At 66.3% G+C, this 19,262-nt stretch overlaps 2 protein-coding genes across 3 annotated transcripts; one reads left to right on the forward strand and one right to left on the reverse strand.

Annotated features, from left to right (window-relative positions):
• The first annotated feature begins 263 nt into the window (after positions 1–263).
• RNF126 (ring finger protein 126) lies at positions 264–10,497 on the forward strand. The gene is made up of 9 exons (XM_044254753.1): positions 264–394; positions 7,183–7,241; positions 7,485–7,548; positions 7,792–8,033; positions 8,921–8,989; positions 9,064–9,133; positions 9,639–9,732; positions 9,826–9,941; positions 10,017–10,497. Exons 1-9 carry the CDS (start codon positions 320–322, stop codon positions 10,164–10,166), a joined length of 939 nt encoding a protein of 312 aa, XP_044110688.1. The 5' UTR covers positions 264–319; the 3' UTR covers positions 10,167–10,497.
• FGF22 (fibroblast growth factor 22) lies at positions 10,497–14,610 on the reverse strand. Of its 2 annotated transcripts, none has more exons than XM_044254755.1 (3): positions 14,386–14,610; positions 12,382–12,485; positions 10,497–12,269 (listed from the first exon to the last, which is right to left on the reverse strand). In XM_044254755.1, the coding sequence occupies exons 1-3, from the start codon at positions 14,597–14,599 to the stop codon at positions 11,913–11,915; spliced, it is 675 nt and encodes a 224-aa protein (XP_044110690.1). In that variant the 5' UTR covers positions 14,600–14,610; the 3' UTR covers positions 10,497–11,912. The 2 variants fall into 2 exon arrangements, with proteins under 2 accessions (XP_044110690.1, XP_044110691.1); XM_044254756.1 differs by having other exon boundaries at positions 12,042–12,292.
• Between the last annotated feature and the right edge of the window lie 4,652 nt (positions 14,611–19,262).

The following is a 19,262-nucleotide window of genomic DNA, read 5'->3' on the forward strand; positions in this document are numbered from 1 at the left end:
CTCGGCCCCCGCCCCTCCCGGGCCCCCGCCCCTGGTCGTCGAGGCCCGGCCCCCACCCCCCGCCGCCCGGAGCCCCGCGCGAAAGGCGCCCGCGCTGAGTTTGTCCCTCGGCGGCCCCCGTTGCCCGGGCCCGCGCCTGCCGCGCGCGCCGCCCGCCTCGCTCCCGCGCGCTCTCCACCCCACGCCGTGCGTGCCGTGCGTGCCTTGCGTGTGCGTGTGCGTGTGCGTGCGCGGGCGCGTCGGCCGGCAAGGGAGCAGCAAACGGCCGGCGGCGGGCGCCGCGCGGGGGGCGGGCGGCGCGGAGGAGGCGGCAGTGGCCATGGCCGAGGCGTCGCCGCACCCCGGACGGTACTTCTGCCACTGCTGCTCGGTCGAGATCGTGCCGCGCCTGCCGGTGAGGCCCGGGCCGGGGCGGCGGGCGGGAGCGCTCGCTCTCGGCCTGAGGCGAGCGGGCTCCGACGGGGAAACTGAGGCCCGGGAGGCGTCGGCCCGGGTCTCTGCGGAGGGCCTGGAGGCGGGGTCCGCCGCCGGGGGCGCTGCGGAGCCGATGACCCCAGATGCGCGGCCTCGGGCCCCGGCAGGCCCCTCGGTCCCTGCTGGGGAAACTGAGGCCCGCGGAGGCCGCGTGACCTGCGCTCGGCACGCCGCCCCGCAGGAGAGAGGTGGGGGGCCCCGGGGGCCGTTCCCGGAGCGCGTGGTCGGCGCTGCGGGCGCCTGGCTGCGGGCCGCCCGCTGGAGCCTTCCCGCCCGCCTTCCCGTGGCCGCGAAGGGCCGGGAAGGCGGTGGACCTGGGCCGGGCCTGACAGCTGCCCCGGGCGGCTCTTGGTGCCGCGGGCCTGCGTTTCCGAGCGTCCCTGGAGCTCGGGCGGGGGCGCTGAGGCCGGTCTGTGGCCAGGTGTTGCTCTCTGCTCACGGAGGCCCGCGTCGCCCCAACCGCGTGGTGCGGCAGGGGCTGCCTGTGAAAGGTACAGTTTCCCAGACTCCTCGTCCCGGAGGTCCAGAGTGGGACCCGAGTCCCCTGCCCCAGGCCGGCAGGAACGCGGCGGCCTGGTCCCACCCTCTCCTCCTTGGCAGGTGCGGAAGGTGAAACCCCGGGAAGCTCAGGCCAGCCGCGGCCCTGACGCTTGCCCTGGCCGATGCCCCGGGGCAGGCAGAGGGAGGTGTGGGTCGGTGTCTGCGGTTACGGAGCAGGGCTCCCTGCTCTCCTCACCCTTCGTCTCCGGCCAGGGCGCCCCACAGCGGCATGGCTGGCGGGTGGAGGCTGTTCCCGGATCAGAGGCAGACTGGGGTCCGCCTTTCCAGCTGTGGGCACCCCTGGGAGAGCGGCCGGTGGGGGGGGGGTCTGTCGGTGTCATCCGGGCCACAGAGGAGGAAAGTGGGCTAAAGTCGGGGTTTGGAGCGGAGAGCGGTGTCTGCGCCCTGAGCCTGGGAAAGGCAGGGAGGTGTGGCTTCCAGAGGCGAGGGTCTCCTCCTCCGGGGAAGGAAGAATAAAAGGAACCCTCAGACGTGGAGCACCTGCTGGGGGCGCGGAGACAGGCCCTGCACCTGCCCCCTCCCAAAGTCCCGCTTCTGCCTCTTCGGCTCTGCAGCCCCGGCTCCGCGTCTTTCTCGACCAGGGCGGTGGTCCCCTGACGACCAGCCTAGCCTAATGGCCTGCAGCCCCTTGCAGCGGGTCTGAGCCCCGCCACGGGCCCTGGGTCTCAGGCTTCCCCCACAGGGGCCTGCTTTGTGGTGGGGCCGGGCGGTCTGCACGGCTGTCCGCTCTGGGCCTCTCTCCCTGGGGCCAGCACCTCCCAGGGCCTGGGTCCTGGCCAGGTGTGGCCACTGCCTGGCCCTGTGGCCTTGGACCTGGAGGACCCTGACCTTTTGTAGTTGTCACCGGGCTGGTGAGGACCTTCCTAAGCACGGAATCAGTGGTGTGGAGATATCCTTGGCCCTCGTCCTCAGCGTTCACAGGCTGGGCAGAGAGGCCGTGCTGGATGCGTGATTGGCAGGTGTTTGGTTAGGACGCTGGTAGGTTCTGTAACAGCCAGTAACGGGGAGGAGCATGCCTGCTCGTGGGCCTGGGGTAGGGTTCCACGCGGCGCAGGAGACCGGCCGTTGATCCGCAGGGGGCACGCAGGGGCGGAAACGCAGGCTCCGTCGACGGGGTAGCAGGGGAAGGTGGCCCCGGGGTTCGCATGCTGCACACATTGGGCCTGGCTTTTGTGCAGTTCCTACCTGGGATTTTTGTCACCGCTGGGGTCCCTCCAGAGGCCCTGAGACAGTGCTTGCTCTCAGGGGCTTCTCTGCAGGGTCAGGCTGAGGTCGCCCCCAGCTGTGCTACGTCTCCCCCGTGTGGCTCCGGGCAAGGCACTCCACTCCCTGGACCTCTGTTTCTTGGCCCACGAGACGGGTTTGAGGAGCTAACCCGTGTCCGCTCTGTGGGGTCCCGTGGAAGCGCGTGTGTGTGGAGGAGTGCCGGCCCTGACCCGCGGGGCGCACAGGGACAGGCCGGCGGCCTCGCTGGGGCAGGGCATGTGGGAGCAGGAACCAGACGGGCCGGCTGGCTTGCAGGTCTCCGAGGCTGGCGCACAAGCCCGGACTCGATCCTTCCCAGGAGAAGGCCGCACTCGGGGTGCAGCCGGGGGTGCCGGCTTGGGTGGACGTGATTGCAGGGCTGTGGATGTGGCTGTGCCCGGCGTCTGCAGGGCTTCCGGGAAGTCCCACCGGGTGGGCAGAGCAGGCGGCAGCCTGGGGTCCTCGCGCCCTGAGCTCCCTGTTGTGGGTGGCACCTAAAGATGGCCTTCTTTGCACCTGTCACGTTGACGGGGACCGCTTCCCTTCTCAGAGATGTCCTGAGTGCGTGCTCGGACGGAGACGGGCCTGGAGGGGTGCCGGGGCGAGGAGAGCCAGGCTGTCCTCGCTCTCTTCACGCGTCCGCTGGCCTTGCTTCTGGAGGGGCCTGGAGACGTCCTGGCCTTCAGGTTTCAGCAGAAGGAGTGGAGTCCTCCCCACAGAGCCCTGGGCTGGGCCTGCCTCCTGGGCACCATGTGGCTTCATTCTGGGCCCTCTGGCCACCTGACAGCCATGTGGGGCCCTGCCCATGGTGAGCTGTCCATTTGCAGCTGCAGAAACCGGGGCCCTGGGGAGGTTAAGGGTGGACCTGACTCCAGTGGCTTGCTGGACCCGCGGAGCATGGAGTGGACGTCGGGCCCCGGAGATGTCTAGGGAGCCCTGACATCCCGGGGAACGTGGACCCCACCCTGCCACCCTGAAGAGGGCTGATGTTTGCTCGGGGTCTGAGGTCAGCAGGGGCAGAAGCAGGCTGAGCCCAAGGAGGTGGCTGGGTGCCGGGGTGAGCCGCGCCCTAGGGCACCCCAGGCCTCTGAGCCATGTGGCAGCTGAAGCGAGGGGACACCCCCAGCGCAGTGGGCACACGTGTCCTGTCGTATAGGCTCCCGGCTAGCCGTGGTGTCTGGAGCACCGTGGGAAGACGGAGGAAGGTGGGGATGGGGACCCTGGGGGGAAGCGAGTGCCGGGCTGTGTATGCACATCCTCGGCTCACAGCAGGCCTCCCCCACGGCCGGCTCGCGGTACGGCTCTGCACCCAGGCGTCCAGCGGTGTGCACGGCGCTCACAGACGCTCGGAGGCAGATGGGGTGTGGACGTGGGCCGTGGTGGCCGCTGCTCAGAGCGGGAGAAGAAAGGGCAGGGGGCTGGGCAGTGGTGAGGGACAGGGTCTCCTTTCCTATGGGGTCTGGGCAGGTCCCTCTGAGAACAGCTGCGTGGGGCAGCAGGTGGCTCCTGAGGTCCGTGGGCTGGTGGGGCATAGGCTGGGACGCGGGGCTGTGTTTGGGTCTGAGTCTGGGTCCCTGTGGTGCGTCTGCACTGCACGTGGAGTTGTGGGTCCTGCAGGGGGCCCGAGGGGCCCGGCCCACAGAGCCCAGCGTCGCCCTAGAGCAGACCATCCCGTGGGGCCTTGCCTGGCCGTGCCGTGAAGGAGGTCGTACATGAGGCCGGTGCCTGCTCCCGAGGGCCGTCCCAGCTGACCTGGGCGCCCTGGGCAGGTCAGTCCCGTGTCTGCACCCACGTGTCCTCCTTGTCACTGAGGAGGGGCCGAGTCGCACCTCCGAGGCCCGTCGTGGGGGCCGAGCACAGGAGCAGGGCGCTCTGTGGATTGAGTGTCCGTCCTGTCCGTGCTCCGGCCACCGCTGTTGGCGATGGTGCTGGGGTGGGCCCTCCTCCGAGGGGGAGCGGTCACTGCTTCCCCGTGCGGAGCCATGGGTCAGAGACAGGAGAGGGCTGGGAGCCTGGGGCCGCCGCCCCCTGGACCCAGGCTGGGGGGGCAGGCTCTGCCCCGTGGCGGCAGGCGCTCCATCCAGGGTGTCCTTGCTGGGTTGCAGGCGTCGACTGTTGGCTGCGCAGGTTGAACAAAGGTCTCTGGGGTGTGCCCTTGGAGGAGGAGGGCACTGGGACACCCCCAGATCTGGTCCCTTCCTCGCTGCCTACAGGCAGAGGCTGGAGTCCTGCCTGACATCTTAGGGGGCCCCCGGCTTAGGCCAACCTGGATTCAGCCGTGGGGCTTGCGCGGGGCTGGAGAGCGCTGAGGCAGGGCCCTGACCACGGCCAGCAGCTAGCCCTCTGGTCCTCGGTGGCTGCCGGATCTCAGAGCCCTAGGGTTGAGGCCATCCTCCATTTACAGGTGGGGAGACCGAGGCTTGCAGCCAGGAGGTGACGTTTGAGCAGAGACCCGACTTCCGAGCGGGGGCAAGCCAGGTAGCTATCCGGGAAGAACGCTCTGGCGAAGGGGACGGTGTGCAGGCCGCGAGAAGAGAGGGCAGGCGGAGGGGACTGGTGGGGGCAGGGCAGCGGAGCGGCCGGCCGGCCTGTCCTGAGCTGGCGCCGGGCAGCGTGGAGAGCAGAGAGTGGGGCGAGGGGCTTGTGCCCCCCGGGGACGCTCAGGAGCGGCCCAAGCCTCGTGGAGGGAGGAGAGGCTGCCTGTTCTGCCGCGGGCCGGGCTGCGCGGTTTGGGCCGAGGCAGCAGACACTCCGGGGCCGGCCGGGGAGGGGGCCGGGCGGGGGGCGGCCACGGAGGCTGGGAGCGGCCGGGCTCCGATGGGAGGGGCGGCAGCTTCTCACGAAGGCCCTGGCTGGCCGTCCCCGCCGGTGGCGGTAGGCGCAGGTCTGGTTTCCGTCTCAGCCGGAGGGCGGGTGTGGGCCGGGTGGGCTCCGGCAGGGCACAGAGAGAGCCCGGACCTTCCTGCCGACCCTGAGCCGAAGCAGCCCTGGGGGACGCCCGGTACTGTGATGTGGCCATGCCAAGCCACGGTTTGGGTCCCGGCGTCCTAACCGAGGCCGGCCACAGACCCCGGCAGCCACACCGGCCTGCGTGCTGACCCGCCCTCCCCGAGAGGCTCTGCCGGGCAGCGAGAGCCCGCACTAACCCCGAGGGCTGCTCGCTCCCTGTGCCCCCACGTCCCTGCCATCCGCGCTCCTTCTCACGGCTTCGTTGACGTACGACCCACCTGCTCACGGCGTGCTCTCCGGTGTTTCCTGTACCCACCACCGCATCCAGTCCCAGAACTTTCCATCAGCCCCGAGGAAACCGTGTTCCCATCTGCCATCCCCTGCCCCAGCCCCTGGGCCCCCACGAGTCCCCTTCCCGCCCGTGGAGGAGCCTGGTGTGGACGTGTCACATGCGTGGACACCCCGTGCGGCCTCCTGTGTCTGGTTCCCTCCCTGCGTGTTGTGGGCTCCGGGTCTGTCCCCAGGGCGGGGCGTGGGGGCCTCGCTCCTGCTGGGGCCGGCGACACTCCCGCACGTGGGTGGGCCACATCCACCTGTGCCGGGACACTGTGCTCGTCACCACCTTTTGGCTGCCGTGAGTCGTGTCGCTGTGGACGCGCACTTAGGGTTTGGTGGGACATGTGTTTCCGTGTGTCTCGGCCGCGTGCGCAGCCGTGGACTCGCGGGGTCGTCGGGTGAGTCCGTGTGCAACTGTCCGAGCCGCTGCGGGACTGTTTCCGAAGAGACGGTCCTGCGTCACGTCCCCGCCAGCGGCGTCCGCACGTCCTGGCCGGCACTTGTCACTGCGTGTCGGGGTCGGGCTGTCCGGGGGGCCGTGACGTGGCGTCTCCCCGGCTCTGGTTCGCATTTCCCTGCTCCCGACGGGGTGAGCGTCCTGCCGTCCTAGTGTCTTTGGAGAACTGCCTGTTTGGGTTCTTCGGCCATTTCTGCACTGGGTGGTTTGTGGTTTTGTTGTTGAGCTGTTAGGGGTTGTGTGAGTCCTGGACACCAGCTCCTGTGGCCTGTGCAGCTTCTTTCCATCTGGCTCAGACACTGTCCTTTGGGGCCCCCTTTGCTTGTGGCGTCCAGGAAGGTGAGGGGACGTGGCCTGTGCTGTGGTGGCTCCCGCGGCCCTGACAGAGGGGCCTGGCCTCCCACCTGTGCCCATGGCTCCCCTGGGGCCAGTCCCTCACTCTCCAGTCGGGACAGCACCCGTGGGCCAGAGGTGGGAATGGGGTCACGGGCCCCGTGGGGGGGCTACTGGAATGTTCCAGAAATGCCACTATGGATGCCCACAGGCTGGTCTCTGTCCCTGGGTGGCACTTCCCACCTTAGGTGCCCCCATCCTGGAACTTGGACTGTTGAGGCCTCCATAGTCCTGGGGCCCTACGGTCACTCCTGCGACCCTTCCAGAGCTTGGTACAGAGGCCGCTATGTGCACGTGGTGGGGAGAGGTGCTCACAGAATGTTTTCGGTCTGTCTAAGTCGGGAACTGCTCAGTGGGCCCACAGCAGCTGGCCTGTTACAGGCCTTGTCAGAGCCTTTAACAGCTGATGTGGGTGAGGGGAGACCTTGAAATGACTTCTGTGATCCTGAGGAGCGTGGGCCGATGGACGGTGGGATGGCCGGAGGTGACCTGGGAGCCCGGGCCTCACCGGCACCAGGGGCAGCAGGTGCAGGGGTCACTAGTCACGGAGACACAGAGGTCGTCGCTGTGGCTGATGGGGGTCTGTGCCCGTGCCCTCGCCAGGGCCCCCCAGCAGGGCCTCTGCCAGTTCTGGCGCTGGCCTGGGGCACTTTGCCAGGTGTGCCTGGAGCTTCTGCTGTGTGCCACGGCTAGAGGTGGGGGGGTCCCGCTCGCTCAGCCCGGGGCAGGGGCCCCAAGACGGCGCTCACCTGCCCTCTCCCCTGCAGGATTACATCTGCCCCAGATGCGAGTCTGGCTTTATCGAGGAGCTTCCAGAAGAAACCAGGTGACACAGCCGGGTGCACGCTGGCCGGACCGCCCTCGGGGTGCGGGCGGGGCTGTGGCTGGGACACGGGGTGCTGCGCCGAACGCTGGTTCTGTTCTGGACGGGCCGTGGCGGGCGGGCGGGGGATGTTGGGGAGTCGGCCTCCACTTCCCGACCTGGGGCCCAGGCAGGGCTTCGGAGGGGCATCGCGGCCCTGAGTCCTGCTGGGACCCCCCTGGTGCTGACTTGCCCCCGTCCTCCCAGGAGTACAGAAAATGGGTCCGCCCCCTCCACGGCTCCCCCAGACCAGAGCAGGCCGTCATTTGAGGTGAGTCCGGCCCCAGGTCGTGCGCCTTTCCTGCAGGCAGCCGCCCAGCCCTGCCCTCGTCCGCCTGACCCTTGACCGCCGGGCCTGACCTTCCGCCTTCCTCCCACACGCCAGGGCCCCCCGGCGCGTCCCCATCCCCCGGAGCCCTGGGTCGGGGCAACACCCCGCGGTGCGTGGAGGACGCCTGGGCTCCCAGGTGGCAGCTCAGGGTCCCGGCCTGTGACCACGGCCCTTCCCCCGCAGAACGTGGACCAGCACCTGTTCACGCTGCCGCAGGGCTACGGCCAGTTTGCTTTCGGCATCTTTGACGACAGCTTCGAGATCCCCACGTTCCCCCCCGGGGTGCAGGCCGATGAGGGCAGGGACCCTGAGAGCCGGAGGGAGAGGGAGCACTCTCGGCACCGGTACGGCGCCCGGCAGCCCCGCGCCCGCCTCACTGCCCGGCGGGCCACCGGCCGGCACGAAGGCGTCCCCACGCTGGAAGGGTGAGGCCCCTGTGGGTGGCCGGCGGGCGGGATGCTTGGGGGAGTCTTGAGGCCTGCCCCATCCCAGCTCAGGCGGGCCGACCATCTGCCCTTCCGGAAGGTTCTGTGGGCACAGAGGGGTGGATACTAGCTCTGGGGCTGACCTCCGGGCAGGGCGGTCCCCAGCACGTCCAGGCAGATTTTGCCTCTGCCCACCCTGCTGTTGGGGTGCAGACGGGGGCCTGGAAGTGTGGCCCAAGGGCCTGAGGACGGGCGAGAACTGGACAGCAGCGAGGGCCCTTTGTCCCCTCGGTGCCCCCATCCTTCTGATGGGGTCCCTGCCTCTCCCCCACGCCCCCTGCCCGGATGCTCACCTGGCAGGGGCGTGGTTCCCACTCAGGTCCTTGTCTCCCAGGGCGGTTCCTCGGCGGAGCCCAGAGCTCCCTCCGTGGTACCAGGGCGGCTTCCCTGTGGGCCGAGGCGTGTTCTGAAGGACGGGGCTAACAAGAGAACATTCCTCCGTGGGCCGGGCTTCTCGGGAGATTCCTAGTGGGGACTTGGCCAAGCACAGACTCGCGTTGTGTCACTTCAGCTGGGCTCAGATGCGCGGGCAGCCCTGGCGTGCTCTGCTCCGTTGGAATCCAGCCTGGGACACAGCCTGGGCTGCGCCGATGACCCTGGTGTCCGGCGTCTGGGACCTGCCTGGCTCCCCCAGGCCCAGGCTTTGCCACCACCTCAGCCGGCATGTTTCGGGGTTTCGGGGCTGCGGTGAACGGCAGGGCCGGGGACCTCTGGGATGCGCCCCGGGTTGTCGCGTGGGGAGCAGGTGTGGTGGGTGCTCACAGATGCTGCCCGGGCCGCCCTCGGGTGGATGCTGACCACAGGCCGGGCTGCCCGCTCTGTTCCAGGATCATCCAGCAGCTGGTTAATGGCATCATCACCCCGGCCAGCATCCCCAGCCTGGGCCTGGGCCCTTGGTGAGTAGGTGGGCGGGTCCCCTAGCGCCCTGCCCGGCCCCTCCGCCACTTGAACCCCAGACCTCTCTGCCCAGGGGCGTCCTGCACTCAAATCCGATGGACTACGCCTGGGGGGCCAACGGCCTGGATGCCATCATCACGCAGGTACGGGGTGGGGTGCCTGAGGTGGGCACCGGGGTGTCACCGTCTTTCCTTCTGCTGAGGATGAGGCTACCAGAGGATGAAAGGGTCCCTGGGGGCCCTGCTCCCCAGTTCTCCATAACTCCCATCCTGGGCCTGGGGTGCCCCACGTGGACCTCCACGGTGTCCTGAGCTGTCCTTGGGATGGGGTGGTCCCCGTGACCCTGGTGGGCCTTGTGAGGGCTTGCACTGGGGAGGCTGTGGCACTTGGCCAGGGCAGGATCCAGCACCTGGGCAGGACCCCTGATGCCAGGAGGGGTCGCCCTGGGTGCAAAGTGACCCTGACTGGACACACAGACGGGTGGGGAGGAGCGTGGGGCTCAGCTTTGTTGGGGGGGAGGCCGGGGACCTGGAAAAACACAGCCTTGGTGCTTTTGCAGGTAACCCAGCCTTGCATTTCAGAGCCCCGTGGGGCGAGGGGCCGCGCCTGCCTGCCGAGCTCCCGGCACTCTGGCCTCTTGTCTTTCAGCTCCTCAATCAGTTTGAAAACACAGGCCCCCCGCCTGCAGACAAAGAGAAAATCCAGGCCCTCCCCACCGTCCCCGTCACTGAGGAACATGTAGGTGCGTAGCCCTCGGCCGCGGGGCGGCTTTCCCTTTCCCGGCACTGCCCCCTCAGCAGCGCCCTGGGGGCGCTCACGGGCTCTTGGCCCACAGGCTCCGGGCTGGAGTGCCCCGTGTGCAAGGACGACTACGGGCTGGGGGAGCGCGTGCGGCAGCTGCCCTGCAGTCACCTCTTCCACGACGGCTGCATCGTGCCCTGGCTGCAGCAGGTGAGCGGGGGCCGAGGCTGGGGGCGTCCCCCGTGTGCTCCGCCTCTGACCCCTCCCCCCCGTGTCCCCACAAAGCACGACAGCTGCCCCGTGTGCCGGAAAAGTCTCACGGGACAGAACACGGCCACCAACCCCCCAGGCCTGACCGGTGTGAGCTTCTCGTCGTCCTCGTCCTCCTCGTCCTCCAGCTCGCCGAGCAACGAAAACCCGGCCGGCAACTCCTGAGCCCCCGCGCCCCCAGAGTGAGCACAGGACCCCACCCGCACCGGGCCCTGGGGGGCGGGGGGCGGGGGGGGCACCACGGAGCCGGAGCCTGGAGGTGCCCCACTTGCCTTGGCTCCCACACTGCCCCCCCCTCCGCCGCGGGCAGAGACTCGGAGGACCGCCGCCTCCAGGCTGGCATCTGGCACAGGGGCCTGGGCACACGGCACCCCTGGGGGCGTCCCCAGCTCCCCTACCCATCTGTCTCTAACCTCACCCTCCACACAGCAGCGGCGGAAAGGTTTTTATAATTTTAAATTATTACCGCTTTGAAATAAACGGACGTTTGAGCTCACATGCGGCCCTGCATGATCTGTGGAAAGACCGGGTGGAACCGTGAGGCCCGGGGTCTCCGTGATGCCCGGACAGGCTGCCAGTCCCCAGCCCGGGCGTCCCCGGCCCAGGCACAGGGGGCTCGGGACCACGGGATGACCAGCAAAACAAGAACAAAACTGCTCCGACAGACGTTTTTTAAAGGAAAAAAATATGTGTATCTTGAAAGCTATTTAAAAATACACCTACTTAGAAAGAGAAGCAGGTGGTTCGTGTTTTCCTTTTGCGCGGGCGCTGGGGGCGGCCTGAGCTGTGGCGCTTCTGCCAGCTGCGGACCCCGACCTGGGAGCTCGCCAGCAGCCACCCCCGCCGGAAGACGACAGAGCTTCCCTGAGGGTAGACCCAGCCGCCGGGGACCAGCGCCTCCCCAGCCCGGCCGCCCCGCCCGCGGCGAGCATCCTCCGGTCAGCATGGCCCGGCCGGCACCTGCTCCCCGGCCTCACTCTCCGTGTTTTAAGTGGAAGGTGGCTGCTCAGAGGGTGGGCGCCTGAAGCCCGCCCCAGGGACTGCCGCCCGGGGTGGGACCCCTGAGCGGACCTACCTGGCCCAAGGCTGCAGAGCTGGGCTTTGAACCTGGGCTCTTCCCTCTGCCCCTTTTCTGCCTGCTGGGGCTCAGCCTGGGGGTGAGGACTCTGGGAGGGCAGCAGGCACGGCCACCCCAGGTTCCCCCAAGCCCCTGGAAGATGCAGGCACGGAGCCCCTGTGGCCTGCACGTGCCTTCCCCAACTCCCCGACCACAGGAGCGGGGAGCCCTGGCCGCGGCTGCCCTTGAAGCAGCTTCAGACTGCGCGTGCGCGTGTGCTTCTGTTTTCATTCTATGCCCTGTGACCACCACACACTGATCCCCTGACAGTTCTAGGCTCAAATACAGCAAGGAAGGCTCATCCCCTTTCCCCCAGGCCCCAGGGAGACCCGGCTCCTCCCTTCCCTGGCCCGCGGCCCCCATCCAACCTCCCCGCCAGCAGCCCCGGGTCGGCCCGTCTCTGGGACCCCCGCCCTCTGCCTCCCTCTCGTGAGGACCTGGTGAGGATGCCGGGCGCCCTCCGGAGCCCAGGGTCACCCCCACATTGGGGCCCTGACAAGGTCCCCTCTGCCGTGGGAGGGGACATGTCCCAGCTCCCGGGATGAGAACAGGGACCTGTCACCCTGTGGCATGTCCATGCCGCCCTCTCTCCCCCAGCCTTCAGACCTTGCTCTGCCCGAGCCTCTCCCAACCTACCTCCCTCAGACACCCCAGTGGGCTCCCATCACAGAACCTTTGCCTTTCCTAGCCCTTCTGGTGACACATGGCCATGTCCTTCATGGGCCTCTGTGGCCCAGCTTGTGACTGGACACCTGTGGCCTCTGCTCAGCTCAGTGTCCACCTCCCCCCCCCACTCAGGCACTCCTGGGGGTCAGGTCGTGTCTGTGGGGGCCTGCAGTGCCCCCAGCCTGGCACACAGCCCACACCCCATGAATGCCTGGGGAGAAGATGAGTGACCAGACCGGCTTGGCCACAGCCGGGACCTCACCGGCCCCAGGTCCGAGGCCGTGCAGCTCAGGCATCCTGCAGACCCGGGGTGTCAGGAGACCAGGACAGGCAGGAAGTGGGTGGACATGTGGTGCCGCTGTGTCCGGCCGCCACGCCGTGGGGCCCCCTGCCCATCCAGTGCCAGGAACATGGGCCGGCCATGGTGACGCCAGCGGAGCGAGGCATAGGTGTTGTAGCCGTTCTCCTCGATGCGCTCCTGGAACCTGCAGTGGGCAGTGTAGACCCGCTTCGGGGGGTCGGGCGTGTGAGGCGGGTCCCGGACCCTCTGCTCCCCCTCAACACCCGCCCACCAGACACCCCTCACGCTGCACTCACCGACCCGTAGAGGCGGCCCCTGCGGTTCATGGCCACGTAGAAGCCCGTGTGCACAGCCTTGAGGACCACGACGCCCACGCGGATGGAGCGGATCTCAATGATGCCTGGGGGTGGGGGGGTGGGGCAGGGCTCAGGGCCGGCAGCCCACCGTCCATTCACCCGCACGCTCCCACTGGCCCTCGTGCGTTCACCCAGCCCCTGCGGTGAGCTTGGCCTTGTGCTGGGTGTGCTGACCCAGGGGCACACAGGCCCTGCCAGGAGCACCCCGGGGCGGGGGGGTGGGAGGGGCAAGCAGGACACTGAAGCCAGTGTAAAGGCCTGAAGCAGGACGGGCCCTGCGGTGGGGAGGACTCGGGGTGATGATCAGCTCCATGGTGGTCACTGCCTCTGCAGGAGCCCCAACCGTATGCCAATCTCTGTGCCCCACAACCCCAGGTGGGAGGGGCCGATGTGCCTGCTTCCCAGAGAGGGACCCTGAGGCCTGGGAAGTGGTGGATGGGAGACCCTGGAGAAGACTTGCCCACTTGGAGTGGTCCAGCGAGGCTGACCCAGGGGATGACCAGGCCTATTCTGGAGCTCAGGCCTCATCCTCTGGTCTTCGGTCTGGACTTGGATGCCTAAGGTGATGGGGAGCTCACCCCATGTCACATGGGGCCTCTGTACCTGCTCTCTCTCCTAGCAGGCACCCAGCTCCTTCTCTCTACATGAGAGTCAACTCAAGCCCACCTCCTTGGAGAGCCCCCAGACTTCTACAGTAAATAAAGCTGCCCCTTCGTCATCCCCTGTACATCACAGGGGATGTTTTCATTTTCTTTGCTCCCTACATGGCCACCCGTGAAATGACTGCATCAGTCATTCACTTGTTTAACCACTTTACCCACTGCTGTGGGAGCCCCATGATGGTGGGCTGTCCTGGCCGCTGCTCTGTGCCCCCTGTGCCCACTACAGCATACAATAGGTACCCAATCAATACCCGCAGAATTAAAGAAAGAGAAAAGCTCCAAGAGCCTCCCTCCGCAGAGCTGTCAACCATGTCGCCACTATTGCTGCCCAGATGGGGGATCCGAGGCTCAGAGAGAAGCAGTGACTGTCCCAACCCACCTAAGATCCAGGCCCCACACCCAGCCTAAGACACCCTGCCTGCCTGTGCCCACCACCGATGGACTGGCCCAGCCAGTCCCCTTGTCATTGTCCTTGTCCAGTGAGCCTAATGAAAGCCTTGGGTGCCCAATGAAAGCAGATGGAAGGGCAGGGGGTGATTACCTGCCCTAATGGTGGTGATTCAGGTAGTGGCCAGTGATTAGCCATCCCCAGCCCAGGCCTCAGAGCTCTGGGCAGACCAAGACAGGGCTGCGGGGTCACGGAGGCTCTAGATCCCCGGCAATCCCTGGGCTCCTCCTTCCCCTTTGCCCCCGTGCCTCCTCTTGCCCCCTACATTACACACTTATTGAGTGCCTACTGTTTGCTGGGCAGGGCGTCAGGGACAGTTCTGGGCATTAAGGAGCCCCAGCAACACCCCCACCCTGACCCCAGCAATGTGACCCTTGGGCAGGTCATTTTCCCTTTCTGTCCCTCATCTACCAAAATGATGTGTGAGAAGAAAGACAGGGGTCCCTCACTCCAGCAAGTTCTGAGTTTGGATGTGCAGTGTGGGGAGTCCAGGGCTCAGACCCTAGCTCTGCTTCCACTTCTTTATGCAGCCGGGACCTGGGGTGGGGGGCTTCCAGGAGCCGCCATCTCCCCCCTGTAAAGGGACCCAGGGATCCCAGCCTCAGCTACCGTGCCGCGGAGCAGGGCCAGCGCTGGGAGCTTCCTCTGCGACGCTTACCTCACCTGCCCAGCCCTCTCAGCGCGGGCGCTGGACCCACTGCACAGCTGGGGAAACTGAGGCCCCAGCAGACGCCACACACCCTTACGGGACAGAGGACCGGCCGGTCCTCACCACCGCTGCTGCCCCTGTCCTTCCCGCCGGCCTGTCTGCCCCGCACCCCTCCCCGAACTCACTGTCGGCGCCGTGACGCCAGCGGGTGCCCTGCACGCGGCCGCTGGTGTCCACGCGCAGGAAGAAGTGCGTGGAGGAGAAGAGGCGCCGCCAGCGCACGTCGCCCTCCAGGTGCGGGTAGCTGCGTGGTCTCCGCGGACTGCCCGGGGTCCCCGCGGCGCCGGGCGCCCGTGCCAGCAGCAGCCACACCAGGCCCAGCCACAGGCGGCCGCGCATTGCCCCGCGCCCCGATCGCCGCCGGCTCTGCCTCCCCGCGGCGCGTCCGCGGCTCGGCCATCGCCGAGGCGGGGGCGGGGCGCCTCTGCCGGGCCAGCCCGCGCGGGCCAATAGGGAGTCCGGGGGGGCGGGGCCTGCACCGCAGGGGGCGGGCCAGGGGAGACAGGGTGGGGCCGTGGGCCAGGAGCCGACCAGTGGAGAGGCGGCGGCAGGCCAGTGGGCGGGGCGTCGGGCGGGCTCAGCGCCTCGGGGGAGGGGCGACGAGGCGACTGGGCGGGGCCAGGATGCGGGGCGGGGCCCATTCGGGAAAACTCTCCTGCCTCCGCGCGTGTTTGTCTTGCGGGGCGGGGAGGGCAGTGCGTGTCCGTGAGTCACCGGCTTAGCCTGCAGGGGCTGCGGGGGTGTGGGTGTGAGAGAGGCGGGCCCGCAGAGACACGGAGGGAGACAGAGACACAGACAGCTCCGGGGAGAGACGCGGGGAAAGGCTGCGAAGAGTCCGGTCGGTGAGGGACAGGAAGCTGGGCAGGGGGACAGGGAGCAGTCCGAGGCCAGGGGGTGGGCGGCTCTGGCCTGCGTGTCTGCGCCAGCCAGGCCTCTGCACTGGGCATGCCTCGGGGGCCCTTGTCTGCTCCCCAGGAGGCAGGCCCTCAGGGTCTTCCCTGAGGGCTGGGCACGGGCGGACGTGTCGGTCGAGGGACTGTGGTGCATACCCGTGTTACGGGGGGCAGCGATGGGGTGCTGAGGCGAGAGGGGGGCTGACGGCGGACCCGCATGTGTGCGTGTCTGTGGCCAGCCGGCAGGGCATGGACGTTGACTGGGGCCCCAGCATCCCGTCCCCATCGTCCTCCAGAGCTGCATGTCGGAGGAGGGTGGCCCCCTTTCCAGCCATACCTGCTCGTCATTTACAGACACACCCAAGCCCCACAGGGAGCCACTCAGTGTCCTGGATCCTGACAGGAGCAGTGAACCCCCATGGACTCAGAGTCCAGAGACGTCATTGATAGGTGCGGGAACGGAGGCCCGAGGGGGTCAGCACCTTCCCCAAGGCCCCACACAGGCCACATCCCAGGGCTTGAGTCCCTGCCCCTCTGCTCCGCTAGGCCCAGTTCTACAGGCAGGGCCCCAGGTGGCACCTTTTAAGAGCACCTGGGCGAAGACAAGGTGACAAGCCTGGCCCAGTGGGGTGCAGGAGGGGTAGCCGGTCTCGCCAGAAGCCAGGAAGTCTTCTCGGTGGCTCTGGGGATTCCCTGATCCTTCTTTCTGGTCCCAGGAAGGCCATGTATGGGGTGTGCCCGAGCCGCAGGACCCCAGGACTGAGATGGGAGAGGGTGTCCCCAGAGCCCTGCGGCCAACCCCTGAGGGATCCTGCGTATCTGTGTCACCTCCCCAAGCCTCAGTGACACGTCTGGAAAATGGGCCCGGTGAGAAGGCTGGAGGGATGGAATGAGGTAATCCACAGCAGCACTGGGCAGAGGGCGCAACGCACAAACTTGGAACAACATCCTATTCCCACCAGCCAGAAACTCAGTCTTCCTTCCTGGAGTGTCCCCACCCTGCCCTCCAGGAGGACAATCTTCGGGAATCTGTGCGATGGGGGTGGGACCCACGCCCAGGGACGCCCAGGAAGCTGTCCTGCCCCAGGAGTTGTTGGAATTTAATAACAGCTTCACTGAAATAAAATTCACATACCACACATTTCACCCATGCAAGTGTACAACTCAGTGTTTTCAGGACAGGGCTGTCAGCTGTCACCTCTATCTAGTTCCCGAACATTCCATCACCCCAAAGGAAACCCCATCCCATCAACCATCACTCCCCAGCCCCCGGCCCTTGTGAGCTCCCTTCCCGTCCCGGACGAGCCTGGTCTGGCCATGTCACACGCATGGACTCACGCCCTGTGTGGCCTCGTGTGTCTGGTTCCTTCCCTGCCTACCGTGGGCTCCGGTCTGTCCCCGGGGCGGCACATGGGGGCCTCGCTCCTACTGGAGCCGGAGATGCTCCGGCGTGTGGGGGAAGTGTTGCCTGTAACATTCTGCTGACGGACACTATGGCTGTGTGGACGGTGTTGCCCCGGACCTGGCTGTACAGGTTTTTCTGTGGATGTGTGTCTTCACCCTTCTCCTGTATACGTATAGGAGCAGAGCTGCTGGGCCATGTGATCACGACTGTTTCCCAAGGCGGCTGCCCCAGCCACCTCCCACCAGCAGGGTGCCGGTGTTCCGATGTCTGCTGTCCCCAGATGCTGGCGAGTGCCCACTGTCTTGGCTGACAGCCATTGCAATGGGGGCAAAGTGGTGTCCCTGCGAGTACCTTGTACCTGCGTCCCCGGCTCCGTCCGTTTTGCTCTTCGTCAGCAGGAGGCTGAGTAAAGAGTGCGACAACTGTGCCCTGGAAACACCAGCGTGCACGAGTCTCACCCAGGAGGTCGCTTCTGTCGCAGTTCTCAACGGGCAAAACCAAATTCGGCGTGAGGCATCAGGATGGGGGGCATCACGCTGGCAGCTAGCGATGGGGCTGTGCCGGGTGCCGGGGGCTGGGCGCGAACATCAAGCTGTATTCCTGACAGCTGCAGTGTGACGTCACACCTTGAGAAACGCACAGGTGCAACCATTTTATGTAAGTGGCTATTTGAGAACGAGCCCCCGAGCCACTGCCACCTCATCTCCAAACACGTGGACGTGTCTCCTGCGGGGTGACCAGCCTATGATCCAATCCCCCCCCCCCCGTGCCCAGACGGCCCTTGCTGTCCCCATGACACCTTAACTTCCCCCTCGTCACAAACGCAGGCTAGTCTGAGATCAGCTGAAGAACGGCCCTCGGAGACCGGCCCATATTCTCATCCTAGGCACCTGTGGAATCTACCTCATCGGGAGTCTTGGTGGGTACAATTAAATTCAGATCACCCTGGGGCGCTGGGGTGGCTCAGTGTGTTAAAGCCTCTGCCTTCAGCTCAGGTCGTGATCTCAGGGTCCTGGGATCGAGCCCCGCATCGGGCGCTCTGCTCAGCCGGGGGCCTGCTTCCCCCTCTCTCTCTGCCTGCCTCTCTGCCTGCTTGTGATCTCTGTCAAATAAATAAATAAAATCTTTAATAAATAAATAAATAAATAAGTTAATTCAGATCACCCTATGAGGAAACCATCCTAGCAGGCCCCAAGTACTGTCACAAGTGTCTTTATAAGAGAGAAACACAGGGAGATTTGACACGGACACAGAGGAGGCCACGTGACCACGGAGGCGGGGACCAGAGGGGCGCAGCCACAGCCGAGGGGTGCCTGGAGCCCCCGAAGCTGGAGGTGGCGGGAATGACCCTGTGCCTGGAGCTTCTAGTGGGAGCACAGCCGGGCAAGCCCTTGATTTCAGCGGACACCGAGGTTGGGTGTCTGCCGGGTTGGTTTCCAGAAATGGAAGAATACGTTCCTGTTGTTGAAGGCACTAGGTGTGTGGTAATTCAGTTTTGTGTTCTTTTTTTAAGATTTACTTATATATTTTTAGAGAGAGAGAGCAGGCAGGGGCGAGAGAGATCTCAAGCACACTCCACACGGAGCGGGGCCTCGTTCGACGTGGGGCTCGATCTCACGACCCTGAGATCACAACCTGAGCAGAAACCGACCATGCCACCCAGGCGCCCCGGTTTGTGTAGCTGACTACAGGCAATCCCAGGGATCCGACAGCCTCTCCTTCCCTCTAGCGATCCTTGGCTTTCTCGACACGGGCCCGGCCCAGCTTCGTGGGAACATCTCTGGGCAAGAATTGGACCAAACGTTTTGGGGGAGAACCCGAAGGAAGCAAACGGCTCCTGCAACACGGTGTCCTCTGAACCCCATCCTCTGATGCTCTGCTTCCCATGCAGTCATACCTCTGTCCACCGGTCTTGTGTGTTATTCCCATTTTTCTTGCTTACGTTTTACAAGGAAACATGATCTCACCATGAGGAGTGGAACACCAGAGCCGTGCACTGACTTAAGCCGTAACAGGAGACGCGGCGAGGAGAGAGCCGTGGGACAGACCCTCAGTCCGCAGCTTCGCGGGCAGAGAGCTGAGGCGGCAGTCAGGACCAGGCAGGTGCGGAGTGACACCTGCCACGGTCGAGCGGGAGCAGAAAGAGTAACTTCCTCACTCCTTGTTCCCAGAACCCAGCCCTTGGGGATATACCAGTTGAGGGCATCTGATGTCCCAAAGAACAGAAGAGGGAACGGAGACGTAAAGAATGCCGGAATGTTGCCGTTCAGCCCAGGTTCCTGGCTCTCTGGGGGCAGGGGGGTGTCAAGGGGGTGTCTCTAGGTCTTGGGAGACCGGCTCCAACTGATTCAGCCCCCAGGCCAGGCAGGCACTCCCAGGTGTGAGTCAGATCTGAGGTCGAGGCCCCCAGGGCATCTTGGAGTGGGCTGGGGCAGGTTTGTGAGGACGCTGCTGTCTGTTGAAGACATTCCCAGCCGGTGGAATCATAATGCGCAAGCCCGCGTGGGCAGCTGCGTCTGGAATGTGCTGTCAAGAGGCCCCAGGCCCAGGAGGCTGGCCCTCCCAGAGCACAGGTCCAGCTTCTACTCTGGGCTGATGCAGTAACCAAGTTTGAGTATCTGAGGGCAGGCGGCAGCTTGAGCCCTGGTCCCTGAGGTCCGCCATGGTCTGGCCAGAGGGCCTCTCTAGCTCTGTCTCTGCTTCC

The sequence above is a fragment of the Neovison vison genome, chromosome 6, assembly GCF_020171115.1.
Source record: "Neovison vison isolate M4711 chromosome 6, ASM_NN_V1, whole genome shotgun sequence".
Classification (NCBI taxonomy): Eukaryota; Metazoa; Chordata; class Mammalia; order Carnivora; family Mustelidae; genus Neogale; species Neogale vison.